General features: G+C 49.6%; 1 protein-coding gene and 1 long non-coding RNA gene across 2 annotated transcripts in view; one reads left to right on the forward strand and one right to left on the reverse strand.

The window, feature by feature from the left end:
* Nucleotides 1–466: 466 nt before the first annotated feature.
* The window catches only part of cabp1a (calcium binding protein 1a), a 32,602-nt gene continuing 9,209 nt past the window's right edge, over nt 467–23,859 (forward strand). Inside the window, exon 1 of the mRNA XM_056282341.1 lies at nt 467–1,221. Coding sequence (XP_056138316.1) covers nt 505–1,221 — 717 coding nt within the window. The 5' untranslated portion in view covers nt 467–504. The remainder of the gene's footprint in view (nt 1,222–23,859) is intronic.
* Nucleotides 3,745–6,100, reverse strand: LOC130114467 (uncharacterized). The gene is made up of 3 exons (XR_008810400.1): nt 6,070–6,100; nt 5,891–5,949; nt 3,745–3,804 (listed from the first exon to the last, which is right to left on the reverse strand). It is a non-coding gene; the product is annotated as an uncharacterized LOC130114467 (long non-coding RNA).

Below are 23,859 nucleotides of genomic sequence, written 5' to 3' on the forward strand. Positions count from 1 at the left end.
TGAATGAATGACTGAATGAATGAGACGGACGTCAGTCGGAAGACGTGGAGCGAAATGCATTAGGGGAGTGGGCCTAAAAATAATTAAATTATACTAGCTCGTATATGCCTGCACAGAAATGCAGTTATAAGCTGGATGGGCGATGTCTAATGTAGAAAGATCGATAATACGGGTAGGCCTCTGGAAAAGTAGTCAAACGTCTCTCTGTACAGGCTACAATTGAATGGAGAACTTCCTTATTTACTAGTCTAGCCCACTTTCCAGCACACCCACGTCTTCCTCAGCGTGGCATCGGCCGACGCTTACATCAATGGAAAGGTGACGCGCGTGCCTCTGCTGCGCTGCCGCACACGGCGATCAGGTGGAGATGAAGCCTGGCTTTAAAGCGCGCGGGCTGTACTGTCAATGAAAGTAGTTGATCATGGATTAAAAAAAATGGGGGGGGTGTCTGCACCGTCGGTGAACGATGATTAAACCCAAGGCAACAAGAGCAGAATCCCGGCCATGAGTTCCTCCTCCTTTCAAAAATCTGAATCCACGACCTCCTTACTGAAATCATCGGCGAGGAGGGCGACACACCTCCCCGACCACACGACAGAGAGCCGCCGAAGTCATCACCACCATCACCACCGACCCGCCGCCCACCGTAAAAGTGGCGCCGCGGAGGAGTCGCTCTGGTCGGCCGACCGCGACGTGAGCCTGCGGAGACCCCTGTGCCACCCCTCTCTCCTGCTTAGTAACCGCGACGTCGCATCGATCCGGGGCAAGAGCGGCTCCCACGCCGCCAACGACCGCGTTTCCGCTTCCCACCTCCACCTCCATCTCCGGGACCTCCCGTCCGATCAAAACGGTTGCGAGTCGGACCGCGGTGTGAGGGAGCGCTGCAAGCCGTCCAAAAGCGCACACCGACACCACCGCAGAAAGCCGAACCGGGACCGGGACCCAGCACCAGCCCCTGAGCATCACCGCTGTCCCGCACACGTCCCCAGAATCGCGTCTCTGTCGGACAGCAACGACGACACGGCACCTTTCTCGGAGCCGACGGCCCATAAGCGGTCCAGTTTGGCCAGCAGCGGCGACCACGTCGCCACTCCGTCCCCGTCCTCTTGCTCGCTGCCGCCCCTCTCCAGGAAATCCTCTCGGCGCTCTCGGAGGTCCAGCGCTGCGTCCTTTGCCTCCGACCTGAACTTGCGTACCATTCTCAATTCCCTCTTTGGGCAGGTAAGGCACTGGGTTGCTAGGTTTTTCTGCCACAAGTTACGGAAACCAACATGTCGAGACAACCACATAATTGCTAACTTGTCTAATATGGATACCCAGGGACCAGTTTGGAAAAGTGATTTGCAGATGTATTGTCATTTTGCCGTGCACGCTTTTGCTGTCACTTGCATTGGTGATGGATGTAATCGTAAAGCATTGGGTCATCCTTTATAGGAGCTGTATAGATGAATAGGCTGCTTGTCGAATTAGTAAGAGCCTATGTGCGTTTGCCTTCGGTGACAAACCCACAATCAGTACTAATCTTTTGTGTGGTCTGTGAAGATGCTCGCTGCACACTGCCGTTCACGCATCCTCGCGTTGGAGAGATGTATAGTGGGAATGTGTGTACACAGACAGCTGTTGTGTAACTTGTGCTGCCTCCCACGGACTTCCGCAAATCGACCCGTCTTCACTCATTGCAGTTTAAAGTGTGTGCGGTGGGTTTGCACGTTACAATCCGTCGGTGTCTGAAAACAAATGTGCACACCTTGCTTCTGCATACTTTAATCAGGGAAACCACGGTGGGTTTGTCTTTGAAAAGTGTTCGCTTCGCTGTGCTTTCTAGTGATGGACGGGGCATCTGGAATAAATCAAATCACTCACACGTCTTATTAATCAAATTCAAGCATCTACATATAATTGGGTTTGAGATCACGTGCCGTGCTGTGCTGCACATTAAACCTTATCATCCATGATTTATGATTTATAATCACGCTGACTGACAGGGAAACCTTTGATGGGCATGGTTTCGGTATTTGGATTTGGATGAGAATCTTCTCAACGGGTTCACCTTGCGGCAGAAACCTCCTCATAACTGTATGTTGTTCATAAAGGCACCTTGCCCTTATGTAACGCATCATTCCAAGCTGATGTTTGTGGTCTAGTCGGCTACAGTTTTAACCTGAGAAAGAGTCAGGTGATGCTCTGTGTTATCCATAGTCCACCGAATCTTCTCAGTGTGGAGGTGGGGGGGGGGGGTCAAAGAATCCAAGCAAGGAATCCTTTCAACCATATAAGTCAAACGTCAGGCTAGGAGCATGCCATTCGACAGCATCACGACATCATTGAAGCGCCTGTGGGATGTGGAAACGTGTCATTCGATGCTGGAACAAAAGGTTGACTAGTTCTTGTGTGGCGCTGGTTTCAGGTGCTGGATATGATTGAGTTATGTGCAGAGCCAATGGGAGACAAGGGGCCTGCATGGACACAGAAACTGTTTCATAGCCCACTGAAGAACATCCTACTTTCAATATATTCTCTGTGTTTTGCAAAAACTTGCAAACAATTAGCAATCACGTGCATTGTCATTGGAATTTGTCTTTTTGCACAGACCTTCCATCATAGATACATGCCCCCCCCACACACACACACACTCAGTATCCATTTTAGCAGAGAGGTGAACACAGTGCCTACCTCTCACATGGCACTGTGTGGTATGATATTATATGCCTTCTAGGTCAGAGTGACCTTGCCTTTACCTGCACAAGGCAGCGGACGACTGGTAAGAGAAAGTAAGCGGTGGAAGCCAAGAAAGACAAGCAGGTAGCCCTGCATACTACAGTCAGTGCTGTGTTGAAAACGAACATGAGCTTGTTGGATCAGATGAAATTGGAATGATCTCTGACCGTGTGGGGCAGAAGGATATGGGAAAGAGATGGTTCAAAAAAAGTGTGGATAATAATGTAAAACAGAAAAAGACACACAAAAAAGGACATACATAAAAATAACATAACCAGCATAAGAGTAGAGGCATAATAACTTAAAATGATACACAATTATACAGATATGTGAAAAGATAATTCCGGTTTTACACAACCCGGGTCTTATTTTCATAGTTTGTGCCATCGTGCAAGTCTGATATTTTACTCACCAGCATCAATGTGGCGATCTCAGACACGGGACCACTGCTGCACACAGCTTTACAATGATCTCTTTTAGCATTTACAATAACATGAAATTATTGACTCAAATCTACTATCATCCTTGAGCAAGAAAAACAGTGTGACGCCAGTTTTAGGCCATATATCTGGCACTAATGGTTTTGTCAAATTTGACATTTCTTTGAGTCTAAATGCCACCGTAGGATAAGCATTGGACAGCTATGTCCATTGTGCAGATGGGGTTTAGGATCTAGGCCATGTATATATGACATGTTCTTACCCAACTTGCCTCATAAAGAAACGGTTACTCAAATGAGTTGGCTACAGATTTGCTTAAAAGGAATATTTTACAGCACGATCTTAATAAATGAATGGATGAATATTTACATTCTTGATGCATGCACTTTTTTTATCTTGCTCCGTTCATGTGCTGATGCAACGTCCTAATATGAGATAAAACGCCTCTGTCAGCATCTGTAATGAAGCCTAGTTCAGACAATGACTCACCCGTGATCAGACTCAATCTGCTAACATGTCAGTGGTTCGTACTGTAGAAGACATCAGGCCACGCCATCTTAAGTCTCATGTTCCATCTCACTGGCAGCTTCACATAGTCCAAGTCAAGTAATTCTTCATAGCCCTCAATCACGGTTACCTAAAAGGGCTGCATGTTCACACAGTGAGAAATGGACAGGTACAGAAAACAACAATGGTTGACACCTTCCATCCTTCAGCTGTTGATTTGGGTGAGGAAAAACTCAACAGATAAAACCTTTTTCAGGAAAAAAGGGAGCAACTTCAGGTAGAGGTACTAAACCCGCTAATGTGGCTTTTACAAGGTAGAGTGTGTGACTGCAGGCAGGTTTATCAAATAGACACTTCCCTTGACTGATGTTTCATTGAATTAGGCTCACCACGTCTCATGAAGCATCAACAGAGCGTTTCAGCATCTGCATCAACTCCCATTTAAACCCTATGACTTATCGCTGTCTTCAATCAGGAATTAACACACACTACAATAAGTTACGCTACTGATTGCTACTGATTGTCCAAATACAACATCTATAATAATGACAGCTACAGGCTGTCAGGGTAATAGAGTAGACATACTTTAGGTTTACTGCTGAATAACATAGTAGACATAGTAAAGCACAATATAATATACTATAGTACTATCTTCTACTCATTGTTTTGGTTGCTCCCGTTAGGGGTCGCCAGAGTGGATCATCCGTTTCCATCTCTTCCTCTCCTCTGCATCTTCCTCTGTCACGCCAGCCACCTGCTTGTCCTCCCTCACCACATCCATAAACCTCCTCTTTGGTCTTCCTCTTTTCCTCTTGCCTGGTAGCTCCATCTTCAGCAATCCTTTTTTTTAAAAATTTTTTATTGGTCTTATGTAATATTTTAATATTCTGAGATACTGGATTTTTGATTTTCATGAGCTGTAAGCCGTAATCATCAACATTAAAAACTAAAAAAGGCTTGACATATTTCACTTTATGTGTAATGAATCTAGAATATATGAAAGTTTCACTTTTTGAATGAAATTACGGAAAATAATGAGCTTTTCCACAATATTCTAATTTTTTGAGAGGCACCTGTAAGAGACTGGTCTCTGTGACAGCATGGGTGAAAATAGCTTTGAGATACTGGGCTGTTCATTTTCCGTAACAGTCTTAAATATAAAATCCAGATCTTGCTCTACTTCCCTCTCTGGGCTAGAATCTCAGCCTCATTCATTCTTACATACTGTAACGATCACGGATGAATAGGCTCGCTTAGCCCTTGGCTAACGGGTCTGACCCGTTAGTCGACTGGTTAACGATGTCTCCCGCAGTGCGGGCGATACGGGTTCGCGTCGCGGCTGCGGCAATTCCTGTGATTTTCCCCCCCAATTCGCTACATTGATGTCAGAAGTGGGATGTTGGCCCTTGACTAGCAGGTCCGACCCTTTAGTCGAGCGGTTAGCGATGTCGGGTTCGCGTCCCGGCTGCGGCAGTTCCTGTGGTTGCCCCCCGAATTCGCTACGGTACAGTATGCAGCTGCCCTCGATCTACTCATATATTTTGGTAATGTGTGTGTGTGTGTGTGTGTGTGTGTGTGTGTGTGTGTGTGTGTGTGTGTTAGTGTAGATAGCGGGACCGAAAACTAAAGCACTTATGATCCTAATTCTTTTTGGCGGTGGTAGGTATTGTCTCAGAGAGTAAGGGAAAAATACCAGAAAAATAAAATTATGCATAATTATGCATAAATATGCAAAATATGCATTTTTCTAAAAATGGCTAAAAACCACGTTTCTCGGCATTTCAGATGATTCTGAGCATCTTTGATTTTTTCACATATATAAAAAAAATCTGGGACTTAGAAATGTGTTGGCATTGTGCAAAATATATGCATTTTTGCAAAAATGCACTTATGATCCTAATTTTTTTTTGGAGGTGGTAGGTATTGTTCCAGAGAGGATCAGAAAAATAGCAGAAAATTAAAATATAATTATAATAATTATGCATAATTGTGCAAAATATGCATTTTCTAAAAATGGCTAAAAACAACTTTTCTCGGCATTTCAGATGATTCTGAGCATTTGGGGAGAGGGAGTTGGAGTGGGGGGGGGGTTTAGGGGCAGGGGGAAGGCGGTTAGCTGGCAGGATGAAGAGGAGGGAGATTTAGACGGGTGGATAACCAAACCGCTACATTGTAGCGGGGTTCTTCTAGTATTTCTAATAAAGACGAAACGTGGAGAGTCTCACCGGGTGCATTTATTGCTTCAAACACCACACGGGTAAATTCTTGTCGAGCACCGTGAAAACTACAAAGAATAGAATGACAGTCACAACACAGTTAGGTTAACTTCACAAAATAATATACACTTAGAGGAATGCACCATAAAAGAAAACACATGAGCAATAGTAGGTAAAACATGACGTACCTCGCTCCGCTTATCAAGGGGCTAGGAAAATCTTAGAACGCCATCTTGAGACACGTCTTGGAACAGCTAGAAACTTGCCAGAAACTCTGAAACTTGCTCTTCATCTCTAACAGTCTTCTGGTGTCAAACGTTTTAAACTGCTTATCAATAGTTTCGAATCAATTGTTGTTCAGTAATCATAAACATTTAGGATAATTCTCGAGTTATGCAGTGAACACTAAGGTCCTTTTCATATTGTGATCTCACATGTACATGCCTTCACCTGCTTTAGCTTGAGCCAACGCGAACTTCCGCTAGTCGGACGGCAAGGAAAACATTCTTCAAAATAAAAGTCCCCATACATAGGTAAAGCTATCTCAAATTAAAAGTAGGTAAAAAACTACATTAGGGTTGTGGTCACTTGCACAGTATGACATTAATTTGTGTACAATACATCCATATTACAACTAGATTTGTTAGACCCTTATCTCTCTCTCTCTCTCTCTCTCTCTCTCTCTCTCTCTCTCTCTCTCTCTCTCTCTCTCTCTCTCTCTCTCTCTCTCTCTCTGAGCGGAAGTGCGAGTGAGCGTGCTAAGCAGACGCCTGAGAGCGGTTGTGAGCGTTTTTCTATCTTTTTTGCCATTTTTTCCGTGCAAATATTGTACATAGTGTGTTTTGTAGGGTTACTGGCTTGGTTTGTGTATATAAGGGGGTTTCGAGGGGTTTTGCGTGTGTGCGTGTTTGCGGTCGACCAGCGCTTGCTGGGCGGCGTGCTAAACGCCGACATGGAGTTTACCAAACTCACCAGAGAACATGGGCTTAAAGTGTCGCCCGGTTTCCCGTGTTCAGTGGAGGACTGTGCCCTGGCAGTAGGGGAGGTTGTGGGTCACAGCAGCGTTAAATCTGCTGCTAGGATGAACGGCGCTGTGGTGATTTTTGTCAACGCTGTAGCCAAAGCACACCAGGTGGTTGAAGCCGGCGTTGTTGTTAATGACTGCTTCGTGTCGGTGTCGCCGCTCACCACGCCGTCGACGAGAGTCACCGTTTCCAACATCCCGCCGTTCATCTCCGATGAGTTTTTGTCCAGAGAGCTGTGAACGTATGGAAAAGTAGTCTCGTCCATCAGGAAACTGTCGTCTGGCTGCAAATCGCCGCTGGTGCGACATGTGGTTTCACACAGACGACAGGTTCACATGATCCTGAACAAACACGACCAAGACTTGGATGTGGCTTTTAGGGTGAAGGTAGATGATTTTGCCTATGTCATTGTAAACTACTAATAACACACGTTAGTCCCTAGCTAACGGGCCTGATCCTTCAGCCGAGCGGTTAGTGATGTCGCCTTGTGGTGCAGTACACGCCGTATCGAATCCCGCACCGGGCAATAAAATAGCCGGTCACATCATCTTTGTAAACTCTGGGACCTTGAAGTGTTTTGGCTGTGGAGTGGAGGGTCATTTGGTTCGGGCTTGCCCTGAGTAACACCCCTCCGATGGCAAAACGCAGAGTGAAGCGAGAGGACACGAACTGAGTGAAACCAGGCAGAACAGCGAAGAGACAACAGAAAAGGAACAGAGTCCAGATCACAGCGACAAAACTGAACCACCTAAACATAGTGAGAAGTCTAAACAGGAACACGTAAATGTTGAAAACGAAGCACAACGTGAACAGGTAATGGCATCAAACACTACAGGTGTAGTTGCAGAAGGTGTAGTGTTGAGCACTGAGGAGGACTTGCTGGAAGATGAAAAAGTCTGTAAGGTTCCTGTGCTGAAGAGAAAGCAGGCAGCTAAAACGAGTGGCTCTCAAGCCAAGAAAGGAGCATTGACAAGGGAGAGAAGCAGGCAGTGCGAGGAGCACCTGTCTGGGGATGAGTTGAGTATGAGGAAGAGGAGGAAGGGGACTGTGGTATAGGCAGCCGGGTACCTGTATTAAAGAAGAAGCAACCAGAGGTACAAATGTCTGAAGATGAGTTGGAGGAGGATGGTGGTGTAGACAGCCAAACTCGCACTTCCTCCCAGTTGTCAGCGGTAGCACAGCAGGAGTACTACGATGCACGCCAGATTAAGAAGTTCTTGCAACGAACAAAAAGTTTGAGAAATGTCAAACTTGAGGACTTCTTTGCAGACAAAGAGCTGTTTCTGTACTCTGTTAAATTCCAGATGGGACACAAAGACGGATGCGGCTACATTGATCAGGAGATATACAGGCTACGGAAAATAGTTCGGAAAATTAAACAAGAATTACAACATGAAGAGTCAGAGGCAATATAAGACAAATCTTGTCCCGTCCTGGTCAATGTTGTTGATGATGTCTAAGACCAGGCTGGTTGACAAGTGTGTTGCACCGGGCGTTCTTCCTCCTACTGCTGCCGGAGGAGCCACTGATACATGGAGCCAGGCTGGTTTATTGTATTTTTAAATCACTTCAGGACACAGCGCTGCCGCTCGACACAACCTCTCCGTGGCATTCTTTATTTAGACTGACACAGCATCAAAGGCAGACCCGATCAAACAACCCAGAGCCCGCAGGCATCACCAATCGATCCCAGCACAATAGAACAGCACCAATCAAATGCAGCACTGTCGATGTGTGCAGACATAACATTTCCCCCCCCCCCTGGCAGGATTTCAAACATGAAAGGTTGACACAAAGTCCTCTAGGTGGCCAGGGCGTAAACATGTGCGAACAGGTCGCGGGGCGGCCTGAGGCTGGGCAGGCCGAGGTGGGGAGGGAGAAGGCAGGGGAAGCTGAGGCCCAGGAATGTCTGGGGCCCATGTAGGAGCTGCATGAAGCCCCGGGGCATCTCGCCATGCTGAGGGAATGGCTATGGTTGTGTCACCAGCTGTGTGTGGCGGAGCTGACACCTTCCGTAGACGACTGGAGTGCCACCGAGTGCCAGCGCTGAGGAGGTAAGTGGCTGGGCCCAGCTGACGGGTTACTTGGAGAGGAGAGGACCAGTATGAAGCCATTTTATTGTCCCTGTGGGGCCTGCGGACCCTGACCCAGTCTGACACATTGATGTCTGGCACCCTGGTTCGTTTTGACTGGTCAAACTGTTGCTTCATCCGTGTCTGCTGACGAGTGACTGAGGCTCTGACCCCAGAGGGAGGTGCCTGAGGTGTGGAGGGGCGGAGCCTGTCAAGGGGCATGCACAGTTCCCGGCCTAGCATGAGAGAGGCTGGGGAGACGCCTGTGGTCGAGTGCTGTGTGGCCCGATAGTGCAGCAGAGTGTGACGGATGGCCTGCGTGAAAGAGCACCCTTGGGCCATGTGTGATCTGAGGCCGTTCTTCAGTGACTGGTTAAAACGTTCAACGCCGCGACTGGCCTGGGGGTGGTAGTACGCAGTGCGTATATGACGGATGCCCTTGCTTTCGAGATAAGCAGTGAACTCAGCAGAGACCAGCTGAGGGCCGTTGTCAGTGGTGATGGTCTTTGGGAGGCCCCAGCGAGAGAAAAGAGAGTCCAGGAAGTTGATGATGATCTGTGAGGTCACAGTGCCGGAAGTGGTGAGTTCAGGCCATTTTGAGTGTAGATCGTAGGCGACCACCATGAAGCGTTGGTGGTGGGGAACTCCATGGATCTCACCACGAATGTCCAACTGCAGGTGTTCCCAGGGCTGAGAGGGCCAGGCGAGAGGTTGCAGGGGTGGAGGAGCCTGGTGGCCAGTCTTGCCACTCACAAGGCAGGCAGAACAGTCCTTCACCAGAGCCTCAATATCTCTGTCTATCCCCGGCCACCACACCAGGTCTCGGCAGCGCTGTTTCAGTTTCACAATGCCCAGGTGGCCTTCATGCGCCGTATTCAAAACACGTGCACGGAGACTAGCTGGGACCACTGTGCAAAACCCACGTGCCACGCAGGTGTCGTTCCAGCAGGAGAGCTCCTGTCTGACTCGGACAAACGCAGCCAGCTCCTCTGGGACCTTGTGAGGCCAGCCGTTCTGGATGTAGGTGCGGAGCTGGGAGAGGACAGGGTCCTGTTCGGAGGCTGCCCTCAGCTCCTGCAGAGAGACAGTGGCCTGGAGGGGTGTATGTAGCATTTGGACAATGTCCTTTTCCACACAGTCAGTGTCCGTCTGTGGAGCTGGGGTGGAGACAGAGCGAGAGAGCAGGTCGGCAACAACATTGTCTCTGCCTGGGGTGAACTGCAGGCTGAAGTTGTACTGGCGGAGGTGGTCAGACCAGCGGTGCAGCCTCAGGGGTTTGTGGCCTGTCCCAGATGTGGACAGCAGCGCTGTCAGGGCCTGGTGATCTGTCCTGAGGGTGAAGGAGCGGCCATAGAGGTAGAGGTGCCACCTTTCACAAGCCCAGATACAGGCTAACGCCTCACGCTCACCCACGGAGTACCGCTGCTCGGTCAGGTTGAGGGCACGGGAGGCGAAGGCAATGGGCTTCTCCACACCGTTCTGGGTTTGAGACAGCACAGCCCCTATCGCTGTGGCTGATGCATCACAGGTCACAAAGGTGGAGCTGGAGATGTCGAAGTGAGCCAACACTGGTGGTGAAGTCAGTTGAGTCTTGAGATCACGCACAGCGTCACTGCATGCCTTTGACCACACCCATGGCTCGTCCTAACGCAGCAGCTGGCGCAGGGGGGCTGTGGTCGCAGAGTACTGGGGAAGAAACCTCAGGTAATAACTTGTCATACCCAGGAAGGAGGCGACCTGGGCGGCCGAGCTGGGCTCAGGGATGGCCTGAATGGCGTCCACATTGGATTGTAGTGGAGTTACACCGCTCGCTGACAGCCAGAACCCCACGAAGTCGATGGCTGGCACAGAGAGGGCACATTTCTCAGCATTGAGAGTTAGCTTGTGCTTGGACAGGGCTGCGAAGACCATGTTGAGGCGCTTGTCGTGGATTTCACTGGTGGGCCCGTGTACCACTATATCGTCCAGATAAATGGCCACGCCCAGTATGCCAGCCAGCACGGAGACCATGATTTTCTGGAAGCAGCTAGGGGCGGAGCTGAGACCGAAAGGCATCCTGGTGTAGCGAAACACTCCTGCATGTGTCACAAAGGCTGTGAGGTTTCGGCTGCTGGGGTGGAGGGGCACCTGTAAGTACCCCTGTCTGAGGTCGAGCTTGGAGAACACCTCAGAGCCATAGAACTGAGCAGTGAGTTCTTCTGAGGTGGGCAGTGGATACTTATCAGGGACCACTGCCTTATTTACTGCACGTAGATCGACGCAGACACGCAGGCCCCCCGACTTCTTCTTAGCCACCACGAGGTTTGAGACCCAAGGTGACGCGTCCACCGGTTCAATGATGCCGGCTTCCAGCAGTTGTTGCAGCTCGACGGAGACCCCATCACGGAGAGCCAACGGGATGCGGCGCAGTGGTTGGATCACAGATTTCACAGCAGGGTTGAGGAGAGGTTGATGGGCGAAGGCGGAGAGGCAGCCCAGCCCCATAAACAGCGATGGCCACTTCTGCTGCCAAGGTGTGGCAACAGTCAAGGATTGCTGCCCCCCTTGTGTCTAAGAGGGAGAACCCCAGAGCGGAGAACAGGTCCAGGCCCATCAGGTTGGCCCCACGGCGTGCCACATGAAAAACTGCATTGGGCACCAGCTTGGTTCCATAGCGGACAGTCACTTGGAGAGAGCCAACCAGATCGATTTTGGAGTCACCATACCCACAGAGGACAGCTGAGGGTGCGGACAGTGGCAGTGAACCGAAAAATTGACTGTAGGTATCAACATTCAGGAGAGACACACTTGCACCGGTGTCCAACAGCAGGGGGATGCACACATCATTAATGTTGACTGTGCATGATTTGAATGACACTGGCCCAGAGCTCACCTTGTGAATGACGGCGGTTGAAGACTGGGGGGTGTGGCCCTCTGACCCAGCCGGGGAAGATCGACAGACGTTGGCAAAGTGATTGTGCTTACCGCAGCTACGGCATGTCTGGCCACGGGCAGGGCAGTTCTGAGCCCTTGAAACATGAGGGAGGAGTCGTTGGCAGCTTGACTGGAGGTGGCCACTTGCTGTGTATTTAGCATAGGAGCACACTCAGCTGCTCCCTCAACCTGAAGTGCGATGGCAATTGCTCTGGACAGCAGCAGATCGTCTTTTTCCAGCAGGAGAGTCTCACGCACCTTTGCGTTGTTGGTGTGTTCGATTAGCTGGTCGCGAACCATCTCGTCCTGAAGCGCGCCAAACTTGCATGAGCTAGCTAGCCCTCGCAAATTAGCTACGTACTGCCGCACAGACTCACCAGGCAGTTGGTGTCGCTGACGGAATATAAATCGCCGAAGGAGGGTGTAATGATCTGTGCCCTCTGGCTATGTTAACTTATAACATTAATAAAGCAAGGACGACTTCTCTCGTGCTGGGTGTTTATTCACCGACCGGATTCCCTGACGTTGTTACGTACATCACGTGACTTTGTTGTGGCGCTACGGAAAGCCGTAAGGGACATTAGCAAATCAAATATTACTAGCAAATATTACATCTCCCTTTTTCTGAAAAGTGCTGCTTTCTCTGCAGAGATACAGACCACGTTGAGCACGTTTATAAGCGAATACAATCTTAATAAGAAAGAATATGAGAGTGGAACTCTTATATAACTGGACTGCAACAAAGTAGTGTAAAACATTTCCTTCACTGTCTAAATGTGACACCGTAATAACATTTCATCTTTTTTTTTCATTTCATTACTGGTAACTGCAAACAGCAGGTAGGTACACAAGGTAAGTGAACGCTGTAAATATTTCTTTTCAAAACATAGCAGGTATAGTACAGGTTGGTGTAAAATTATCTTTTTTTAACATTCATAAGTCAAGGATTTGTCTTGGTTTGATCGTGCGACCTGACCTCGTGGTGTAACCAGGCTGTGTGTCTGGTTGTCGCTGATTGTTCGTGTCTGGAGGTTCAGCATGCTCTTGCTGATGGGCTTGTGTGTTGTTGTTAGCGCTGGTAACAGTCTGCTGTGAAGTGTGTGTGTGCGTAGTGTGAGTGTTCACTCTGCTTTGTCGCAGGTGTTGACGGTTGCGTTGGTAGATCTGACCTTCTTTGGTTTGGATGTGGTAGCTCCTGTCTGTGTTCGCTGGTCTTTCCACAGTTGCAGGTCTCCAGGATCCATCCTCCTGCCGGAAGCGGATTGGTGTGCCTGCGGGCAGGTGGGGCAGAGGTTTGGCTGTTCGGTTGTAGTATGCCTGCTGGCGCTGTTGACATACCTCTCTCCTTTTGTGAACATCCTCCTGACTGGCGATCTGTGGCTGCAGGTGTTTTGCTGTTGATGGGAGAATGGACCGCAGCCTCCGACTCATCAGTAGCTGTGCCGGTGATTTCAGGTTGTCCACCGGTGTGTTGCGATACTCCAGTAAGCTCATGTAGGGGTCTTTGTTCTCAGCTTTGGCTTTGTCCAGGATGCGTTTGGCCGTCTGGACAGTCTTCTCGGAGAGGCCGTTGCTCTGTGGGTAGTGGGGGCTTGTGGTGGTGTGTGAGAAACCCCATGTCTGTGAGAAGTTGCGGAACTCACCAGAGCTGTAGCACGGACCGTTGTCGCTGATGATAGTCTCGGGGATTCCGTGTCGAGCCATTGCTGCTTTCAGCTTCATGATGACGGCAGATGAGGTGCAGCTGTAAAGTCTTTCTAGCTCGAAGAATCTGGAGTAGTAGTCCACAGTGACTATGAAGTCCTGTGAGTTCCATGTGAATAGGTCTGTGCCTATCACTTGCCACGGCCGCTCGGGTATGGCGTGTGACATCATTGGTTCCTTTGCATTTGCGCTGCGCCGTTCTTGGCATATGCTGCAGTCTGCTACCGCATCCTCGATCTGTTTCCCCATGCCAGGCCAGAACAGTAAGTCTCTTGCTCGGCATTTGCTTTTTTCCACGCCAAGGTGGCTGGCATGGATGCGCTGTATCATGTCCTTGCGAAGCTTTTGGGGGACAATGATTCTCTCACCTTTGAACAGGATACCGTCCATTTCTGAGATTTCTGCTCTGTGGTTCCAGTATTCCTGGATGCTGGGCGGGCACTTTTTCTTTGTGTCTGGCCAGCCAGTGAGTGTGGCTCGTCTGAGTGCGGTGAGCTGTGGATCTTGCGCTGTTTCCTGCTTGATTTCTGTGAGTCTTGTGTCGCTCACAGGGATGTTGCTGAGGACTGTGTGCACTTGGGCCTCCATCCCTTCCTGTAGGTCACTGTCGTGGTGTTCTATTGACTTGCGTGACAGTGTGTCGGCCACCGGTATGTCCTTACCGGGGCGGTGGATGATTTGGATGTCGTATTTTTGGAGCGCCAGGATCATCCGTTGCAGCCGGGGTGGTGCTGCTGCCAGTGGCTTTTTTAGTATTGCCTCCAGAGGCTTGTGGTCTGACTCCACAATCACTTTTCGTCCATACATGTACTCGTGGAACCTCTTGCAGCCGAAGACCACAGCGTAGAGCTCCTTCTCTATCTGTGCGTAGTTTTCTTCAGTGCTGTTGAGTGACTTGGACGCATAGGCAATTGGTTTGCCATCTTGGAGCATGACAGCCCCAAGGCCACTTTTGGATGCATCCACTTGGAGTCGCAGCTCTTTCTGCGGGTCGAAATATGAGAGTACTGGACCTGGGTGCTGTGTAATGAGATTCTTCATCTCTTGGAACGCCTTGTCGTGGACTGCATCCCACACAAACTCACTGTCCTGTTTCAGAAGCTGTCTGAGGGGTGAGTTTATCTGTGAGAGGTGTGGAGCGAATCTGGCGAGGTAGTTGATCATGCCGAGGACTGTCTCCAGCTCTGCTTTGTTCTGTGGGGGTTGCATGTCCTTGACCGCCTTCACCTTGTGTGGGTCTGGTTTGATGCCTTCGTGTGAGAGCGTGTGGCCGAAGTAGCTTACCTCGGACACGCATATGTGACACTTGTCGGGGTTGAGCCTCACCCCTCGCTCCCTTGTGCGCTTCAGCATCGCTCTGAGACGCTGGTCATGTTCCTCTTTAGTCTTGCCGAACACTAGTATATCGTCCACTATGGCCGTCACACCGTCCAATCCTTCATATGTTTCATCCACGCGTCTCTGGAACTCGTCTTGAGCGGACACGATTCCGAATGGCAGTCTGAGGAAACGATACCTGCCAAACACTGTGTTAAATGTCGTCAACATTGAGGATTCAGTGCTCAGTTTGATGGCCCAATAGCCTGACCGCGCGTCTAACACGCTAAAGTACTCAGCTCCAGCAAGCTTTGTGGTGGCGTCCTCCAGCGTGGGGAGGGGGTAGTGAGGTCGTTGTATCACTTTGTTAAGAGCTCTGGGGTCTAAACACACTCTAAGTTTGCCTGTCTTTGGCTTCTCAACAATGACGAGTGCGTTCACCCATTCTGTGGGTTCTGTTACCTTACAGATTATGCCGCCTTTCTCCATGCTGTCAAGCTCGTCCCTCAGTTTGCTGCGTAGGGCGATGGGGATTCTGCGTGGCGGGCAGACGACCGGCGTTGCATCTGGTGTGACGCGGAAGGTGCACTCGCCTGGGAACTCTCCTATTCCTTGGAAAACATCTGCATACTCATCCATTATGCTCTGTGATGTGACATTGTTTTCCTCGCTCACAGCCATCACTATTTTTACCAAGTTTAGGTCACGGCATGTTTTCATTGCCATGACTGGTGGGGCGTTTGTGTCAATGACGTAAAAGTCCAGCATAATTGCATTGTCTCTGTACTTACATTTGAGTTTGCATGTGCCTTTCACGCTCAGCGCGCCTCCTCCATATTCAGTGAGTCTGTGTATTGCTGGTTTCAGTGTCACATTTTTGAACAGCGCCTGGAACAGGTTGGTGGGAATAGTATTGGCCTGTGCCCCAGTGTCTAGTTTAAACTTTACCTTCTGTGGAGGTGTGCCAATTCCAACCTCTACGTAAGCCTGCTCGTTGCTTTTTCCGTTGTTCTCTATTGAGATGCAGTCTATGTACAGCTCTGTCTGTTCTCCCACAGCGGTGCTCTCCACTGTAATGTTGTCGAAGTACAGTTCTTCCTGCTCTCTGTCAGTGGTGTACTCTTCTGGGTTCTCTCCGACGGCATGTACTGTGCCGCGGTAGTACTTTGTCTGTCCCTGGGAGCTAGCCTTGCATACTTTAGCAAAATGATTGAGCTTCTTGCATTTAATGCATTGTTTACCCTTAGCTGGGCAAGTGGCTTTAGCGCCGTGTAGCCCTCCACAATAGCTACACGCCCTAGCGGCGGTGCTAACGTTACCCTCCCTTTGTCTGAAGTTAGCGTTAGCTGCTTTGGGTGCGTTCGGTTTGTAAGTCTTTCTGCCTATTGCGTGCACCGTTTCATGTGTGCTGCCCTGGCCCATAGACTTTAGCTGTTGCTTTGCTAGCTCGTGTGAGCGGGCTACATCTATGGCCTTTTCTAGCGTTAGCTCAGCTCCCTGGCTAAGTAGCTTTTCTCTCACTCTGGGTGAGTTGGTGGCAAACACGATGCGGTCCCTGACCATCTCGTCGGCATTTGGGTAGCCACAGTCTTTGACTAGGAGCTTTAGCTCAGTTACAAATCGTTCGAAGGATTCACTCTCTCCCTGCATCTTTTCATGAAATTTATATCTGGCATAAATCGGGTTTGCTTTGGGGGTGATGTACTCAGTGTACTTATCGTAGTACGTTTCTAGCTTCTTGGCTTGTTCTCCGCTGAGTGTCCAAGTGTTGTGCACATCGCGCCCTTTTTCCCCTATCCAGAGCAGGAGGTAGCTGCATTTCTCCTCTTCGTTCTTCCCGCGCAGGGGGCCCTTGAACATTAGCTCCGTTGTTTGCCGAAATCGTCTCCATGCTTCAGGTAAGTTCGCCGATTCCCAGTCCATCCGTGGAGCTGGAACGCCGTACGAATCCATATTGGGTATTTAAACTCCGCTACTCTGACACCATGTAATGATCTGTGCCCTCTGGCTATGTTAACTTATAACACTAATAAAGCAAGGACGACTTCTCTCGTGCTGGGTGTTTATTCACCGACCGGATTCCCTGACGTTGTTACGTACATCACGTGACTTTGTTGTGGCGCTACGGAAAGCCGTAAGGGACATTAGCAAATCAAATATTACTAGCAAATATTACAGAGGGCACTCTATGGAGCAGCGAAATGGGTGCTCATAAGTCCCACAGCTTCGTCAAAGCTTGTGACGTTCCCCAGAGTCCCGAGCACACGATGACCCTCTGCTCCCAAGCAGTGTAGCAACAAAGCCGTCTTCCTAGCCTGGCTCACGTCGTCGAGCCCTGAGGCGATGATGTAATTTTCAAAACTATGTAGCCAGCGAGTCCATGGTACCGGAGGCTCGCCAGGTAATGCCAGGAAGGGGGCAGGTGGTGGGAGAGAGATATCAGCCATCCTCGTCGCCAATATTGTATTTTTAAATCACTTCAGGACACAGCGCTGTCGCTCGACACAACCTCTCCGTGGCATTCTTTATTTAGACTGACACAGCATCAAAGGCAGACCCGATCAAACAACCCAGAGCCCGCAGGCATCACCAATCGATCCCAGCACAATAGAACAGCACCAATCAAATGCAGCACTGTCGATGTGTGCAGACATAACATGGTTGTCTACGACCGGTGCCTTCCAGGATTTCTTAGAAACTTTTCCTCCACGACCATCACCCCGCTGCGCATAGTGGCTGCAGCAGGATTGGGACTCAACAACACCGAGGCCGTAGCTCAGCTGCTCAACATGAGGTCTACATGCCGCACACGGGACTTATTTTATAGCTACGAAGTAAAAACTGTCTGAAGGAGATGTTTTTTTTTACAAATACTTGTTTAGACTACTCATTGTTATTTGTTTTTCCCTGAAACTGTTTTTTGTATGAGCTGGATTATAAAGAGATAATTGTGTTTGGTTATAAACTGTTGGACTATTGGACTGTAGCGTATTTCGGAACAAATGTACTTTTTAAAAATCAAAAAAATCGCTCTCTCTCTCTCTCTCTCTCTCTCTCTCTCTCGGTGCGTGCTGGGAGTGGGTATGTGAGTGAGTGGTGAGAGCGACCTGCTGTCAGAAAATTTGATGTAATTATCTAATTTCTTGTAGGTTACTTTTGTCTTTAGGGCGGATGTTTTCAGATTGAGTTTATTTATTGGTTATTGATTACGTTTGCTGTAGTCTGTGTGTTTGTTTGTCGGACTTTTTCTTTTTTCGGTGTCAACAAGATGGCGTCCTTGGAGGCGCCCTCTCTCACTATCCGACACGGAGTGCGGGTTCAGCCTGATCCATCGGTTCCGATACAGGCGGTTCACCTGGTTGTGGGAGACCGTGTGGGACAAGCCAACCTGTCGCATGCCTTCAGGATGAACAAAGGTGTGGTTGTTTTCTTAAAGAAGAGTGTTTTGTGGCTGAGCTAATTACGAGCAGCGTCTCTCTGAATGGCGTATATCTGTGGGTTTCCCCACTCGCCGTGCCTTCCACACGGGTCACCGTCTCCGCCGTTCCCCCGTTTATTCTCAGTGAGGCGTTGGAACGGGAGCCTCAGCGTTTCAGGAAGCTGGCCAGCGGTTTTAGGACTCTGGGGCTGGGCTACACGGACGATGAAGTTAAACATGTCCATTCCCTCCGGAGACAGGTTTTTGTGCATCTGAATTGTCCATCACAGACGCTGGAGGTTTCCTTCAGGGTGAAACATGGGGATGGACATTACATAGTGTACGCCAGCACAGGTAGCATCACATGTTTTGAGTGTGGGGATGTGAGGCACAAGTGGAACGCTTGCCCTCATAGGCTGGCCGAAGGGCGGCCTGAGCCGGGGGCCGAGCCGGCCGAGGAGCGCACTACTACCGGTGCTCCGCTGGCTGAGGAGCCATCGGGCGCCGCTGCTCCGTTGGGGGCCGGCGCCCCACTGACTGAGCCCGAGGCAGGGGAGGGATACAACGGGCAGGCAGATAATCAGGCAGAGGAACAGCGAATTGATTCGGACGGTAAGAATATAATCGATGACAGTTCGGCTGCCCCGAGTGTCAAAACAGAAGAAAGGAAATGAGTAGAGGGCCAGCAGCTGGATCTGACCATAGCCAGGCTGGTGGTGCAAAGGGGAGAAAGGGTGAGTCCAGCGTTATGGAGAGTAATGCTGGTGAGGATAAGGTGGAGGAAATGGGGTATGACACTGACTCTGACTGTATCTCTGTTACAGACTCAAAGTCACAAATTGTAGAACTGTATTCATTTGAGGAAATAAATGGTTTTCTAGATGACACCTTTAGAGAATTTGTGAAAATTCATTCAATCATTCATTCATCTTCAGCCGCTTCACCGGGGTAAGGTCGCGGTGGCAGCAAGCTAAGTAGGGCACTCCAGACGTCCCTCTCCCCAGACACCCTACGGAGGAAACTCATTTCAGCCGTTTGTATCCGCGATCTCACCCTTTCGGTCACTACCCAAAGCTCATGACCATAGGTGAGGGTTGGAACAAAGATTGGCTGGTAAATTGAGAGCTTCGCCTTCTGGCTCAGCTCCCTCTTTGCAACAGTCTGGTACAATGTCCACATTACTGCTGATGCTGCACCAATCCGCATGTCAATCTCCCGCATCATCCTATCCTCACTCGTGAACAAGACCCCAAGATACTTGAACTCCTTCACTTGAGGCAACAATTCATCCCCAACCCGGAGGGAGCAATCCACCATTTTCCAGTAGAGAACCATGGCCTCAGGCTTGGAGGTGCTGACTCTCATCCTGGCCATTTCACACTCAGCTACAAACCACCCCAGTGCGCACTGGAGGTCGCTTTTTGATGAAGCCAACAAAACCACATCATCTATGGAGAGCAGAGATGCAATTCTGAGGTTCCCAAAATGGACACACTCCTCACCTTGGCTGCGCCTTGAGAGCCTGTCCATGGATGTCATTGACAGAATTGAAGACGAGCGACAACCTTGGCGGAATCTGACACCCACTGAAAATGTGTTTGAATTTGTACCGAGAATGCGGACACAGCTCTCACTTTGGTTATACAAAGATCGGATGGCTTGTAGCAACTGCCCCGGTACCCCATATTCCTGCGGTACCCCCCACAGAGTGCCCTGGGGTACACGGTCGTAAACCTTCTCCAAGTCCACAAAACACATGTAGACTGGCTGGTCAAACTCCCATGGCCCGCTCAGCACTTCCACAAGAGTAAAGAGTTGGTCCGTTGTTCCACGGCCAGGACGGAATCCACATTGTTCCTCCTGGATCCGAGGTTTGACAATCGGTCAGAGCCTCCTTTCCAGCACCCTAGAGTAGACTTTCCCAGGGAGGCTGAGCAATGCGATGCCCCGATAATTAGAGCACACCCTCCAGTCCCCCTTTTTAAATATGGGAACCACCACCCCAGTCTGCAACTCCACAGGTACTGTCCCCGACCTCCACGCAACACTGAAGAGGTGTGTCAACCAAAACAGCCCGACAATGTCCAGAACGCCTGTAGTCACTCTGCGAGGCTCTGACACAGATCCCCTCCATGTCACCGGGTAGGAGCGACCTGACAGGTAGGTTGCAAACATTGAGAGTGCAGAGCCTGTGACACCCAGCCCCTCGAGGGTAGAGAGGAGGATCTGGTGGTTCACTGTGTCGAACGCAGCTGACAAGTCCAGGAGTATCAGGACAGAGGAGAGAGAGTTTGCTCTCGCAGAGTGCAGCGATTCTGTCACTGCAAGGAGGGCTGTCTCTGTCGAGTGACTCGCCCTGAACCCAGCCTGGTTGGGGTCCAGGAGGTTGTTCTGGTGGAGGTACAAAGAAAGTTGGTTAAAGACAGCACGTTCGAAACTTTTGGATAGAAAGGGTAGAAGGGAAACTGGTCTGTAGTTTTTTGATGTCAGAGCGGTTAAGTGATGGTTTCTTGAGAAGGGGTGTGACTCTAGCAGTCTTGAAGGCAGATGGAAACCATCCTGCCTGGAGGGAGGTGTTGATGAGGTGGGTTAGATAGGGAAGGAGTTCAGGTGCTATAGACTGAAGAAGAGGGGAGGGGACCGGGTCAAGGGAGCATGTGGTGGGGCGACTGGATGTGATGAGGTTTAGAACCTCATCGCGGGAGAGAGGAGCGAGGTGGGATAGGGTGGGGTGTGGAGAGATGAGGGAAGGTGCAGAGGGTGGGATAGTGCAAGCAGAACTAACTGGGTGGTGAGAAAAGGAGGATCTGATATCATTTACCTTCTTGTCAAAGAAGTTAGCGAAGCCATCAGGGAGAAGGGAGGAAGTAGGAGGAGGAGGTTGGGGTTGAAGAAGTGTAGAGAAGGTTTCAAAGAGTTTTTTAGGATTAGAGGCAGAGGATAGGATTTTAGAGCGATAGAAGGCAGCTTTGCAAGCAGAAAGGGAGAAGGAGAAAGTTGAAAGAAGAGATTGGAAGTTGAGAAGGTCATCTGGGGGTTTGCCTTTTCTCCATTTGCGCTCTGCCACTCTCAGGCTCCGTCTGTCAGTACGTACTGAGTCGGTCAGCCAAGGGGCAGGTGGAGTTGGGCATGGAGGCCTGGAGGTGAGCGGACAGAGATTGTCCAGAGAAGAGGAGAGGGTAGAGAGAAGTAGCAGTGTCAGGGGGTAGGAGAGAGAAAGATTCAGGTGTAGGGAGGATAGAGGTAACAGAGGAAGAAAGGTCAGTGGCGGAGAGAGAGCGGAGGTGTCTACGGGTGGAAACCATGTGGGTAGGGGAAGGGGCTGAGGGGGGTGAAGAGAGGGAGAGAGAGTAGGACATGAAATAGTGGTCAGAGAGCTGGAGGGGAGTAACAGAGATTGTGTCTAGTAAAGATTAGGTCCAGCTGGTTGCCGGCCTTGTGGGTAGGAGGAGAGGGTGAGAGGGGAAGGTCAAAGGAGGAGAGGAAAGAGAGAAGAGGATATAGCTCGTTAGTGTGGATGTTGAAGTCACCGAGAAGGATAAGTGCAGAGTCATCAACCGGGAAGTGCGAGACAAGTGTGTGAAGCTCCTCCAGAAACTCGCCAAGGGGGCCTGGTGGGTGGTACACAACCACGATGGTGAGTTTGACTGGATAAGAGACAGTAACAGCATGGAATTCAAAAGAGGGCGGAGGAAATTGTGGAATGGAAACAAGAGAGTATTTCCATTTCAGGGAGATTAGCAGGCCAGTACCACCACCCTGCCTCCCAGCTCTGGGAGCATGAGAAAAAGAGTACACATCAGACAGAGCTGCGGGTGTGGTAGTGTTTTCTGGCATGATCCAGGTCTCAGTTAGAGCAAGACAGTTGAGGGAGAGCAAGGATGCGTAGCCTGAGATAAACTCAGCTTTCGGCACTGCAGACTGGCAATTCCAGAGCCCTCCCGTCACCACTTGCTCAACGTGAGTGGAGAGAGTGGGATAGATGAGATTGGTAGGGTCACAGCGCCTAGGAGTGACCCAACGTCTATGCCAGCCCCGGGAAGAGGAAAGGGCAGGAATGCGCAGGAAACACATAGTCTATACTAGGTACACAAAATACAGATGACTGACCGGATCTAAAAAGAGCAGTCCATGCTTGATGAAGTCTTGGCTTGAAAAAGTTGCACTTGTGTTTGTTACTCTAGCCTTCGTTCAACCTAGGCTTGTTTGCCTGATGCTTGGACGCAGCAGCAGTGATTGAAAGAACACTGATTGCTAATTGTCTGCCATGAGTACAGGCCACACCCTGGCCACTTAACACCCAATTGGCTAAAGAGGTACACTGAAAATAGGCTTATTGCCCAGAAACTGGACACTTATGTGAAACTCTATCAAACCTCACACAATACTATTAAAACTGCAAACAGCAAGTTACCAAGGAATATATTTATAAGCTAAAAGGATAACTAAGACAAAACAACTAGGCAACAAGAAATATTTAAGGGCACACTAGGTGAAAAACAGCTACAGCTAGTCCATCTTGGAAGAGAGATCCCTCCTCTGTTGCTCTCCATGAGGTCTCTTCCTATTTTTTCCCCCGTTAAATGAGTTTTTAGGGAGTTGGCCCTCATCCGATGCGAGAGTCTAAGGACAGGATGTTGTGTCGCTGCACACTCCCCTGAGGCGAATTTGTGTTTGTTATGTAGGGTATTTAAACGAAAAGGAAAAGGTAAAGGGAGAGAGCTGGCCAATATGACAGAAAGAAGAAAGGCAGGTATACTATGTGTGCAAGAGACCAGGTGGAAATGGAGTAAGGTTTGGATCATCGGAGGTGGATTCAAACTCTTCTACCATGGTGCGAATGAGAGAAGAAATGGGGTAGGGGTAATTCTGAAGGAAGAGTATGTCAAGCGTGTGCTGGAGGTGAAGAGAGTGTCAGATAGAGTGATGAGTATGAAGCTGTAACTTGAACGTGTATGATGAATGTTATCAGCGCATATGCCTCCTAATTTGGGTGTAAGATGGAAGAGAAAGGATAATTCTGGAGTGAGTGGCTGAAGTGATGCCGCGTGTACCCAAGGAGGAGAGAGTGGTGATTGGAGCGGACTTCAATGGGCATGTTGGGGAACAGAGATGATGAGGAGGTGATGGGTAGGTATGGTGTCAAGAAGAGAAATGTGGAAGGACAGATGGTGGTGGATTTTGCAAAAAGGATGGAAATGGCTGTGGTGAATACATATTTCAAGAAGAGGGAGGAACACAGGGTGATGTACAAGAGTGGAGGAAAGTGCACAGGTGAACTATATCTTGTGTAGAAGGCGCGATCTGAAAGCGATTGGAGACTGCAAGGTGGTGACAGGGGAGAGCGTAGCTAGGCAGCATCAGAATATGGCCTGTAGGATGACTTTAGAGACCAAGAAGAGGAAGCGAGTGAAGGCAGAGCCGAAGATCAACTGGTGGAAGTTGAAGAAGGAAAACTGTTGCGGGGAGTTCAGGGAGGAGTTAAGACAGGCACTGGGTGGTAGTTAAGAGTTACCGGATGGCTGGGCA

The sequence above is a fragment of the Lampris incognitus genome, chromosome 1 (assembly GCF_029633865.1).
Source record: "Lampris incognitus isolate fLamInc1 chromosome 1, fLamInc1.hap2, whole genome shotgun sequence".
NCBI lineage: Eukaryota > Metazoa > Chordata > Actinopteri > Lampriformes > Lampridae > Lampris > Lampris incognitus.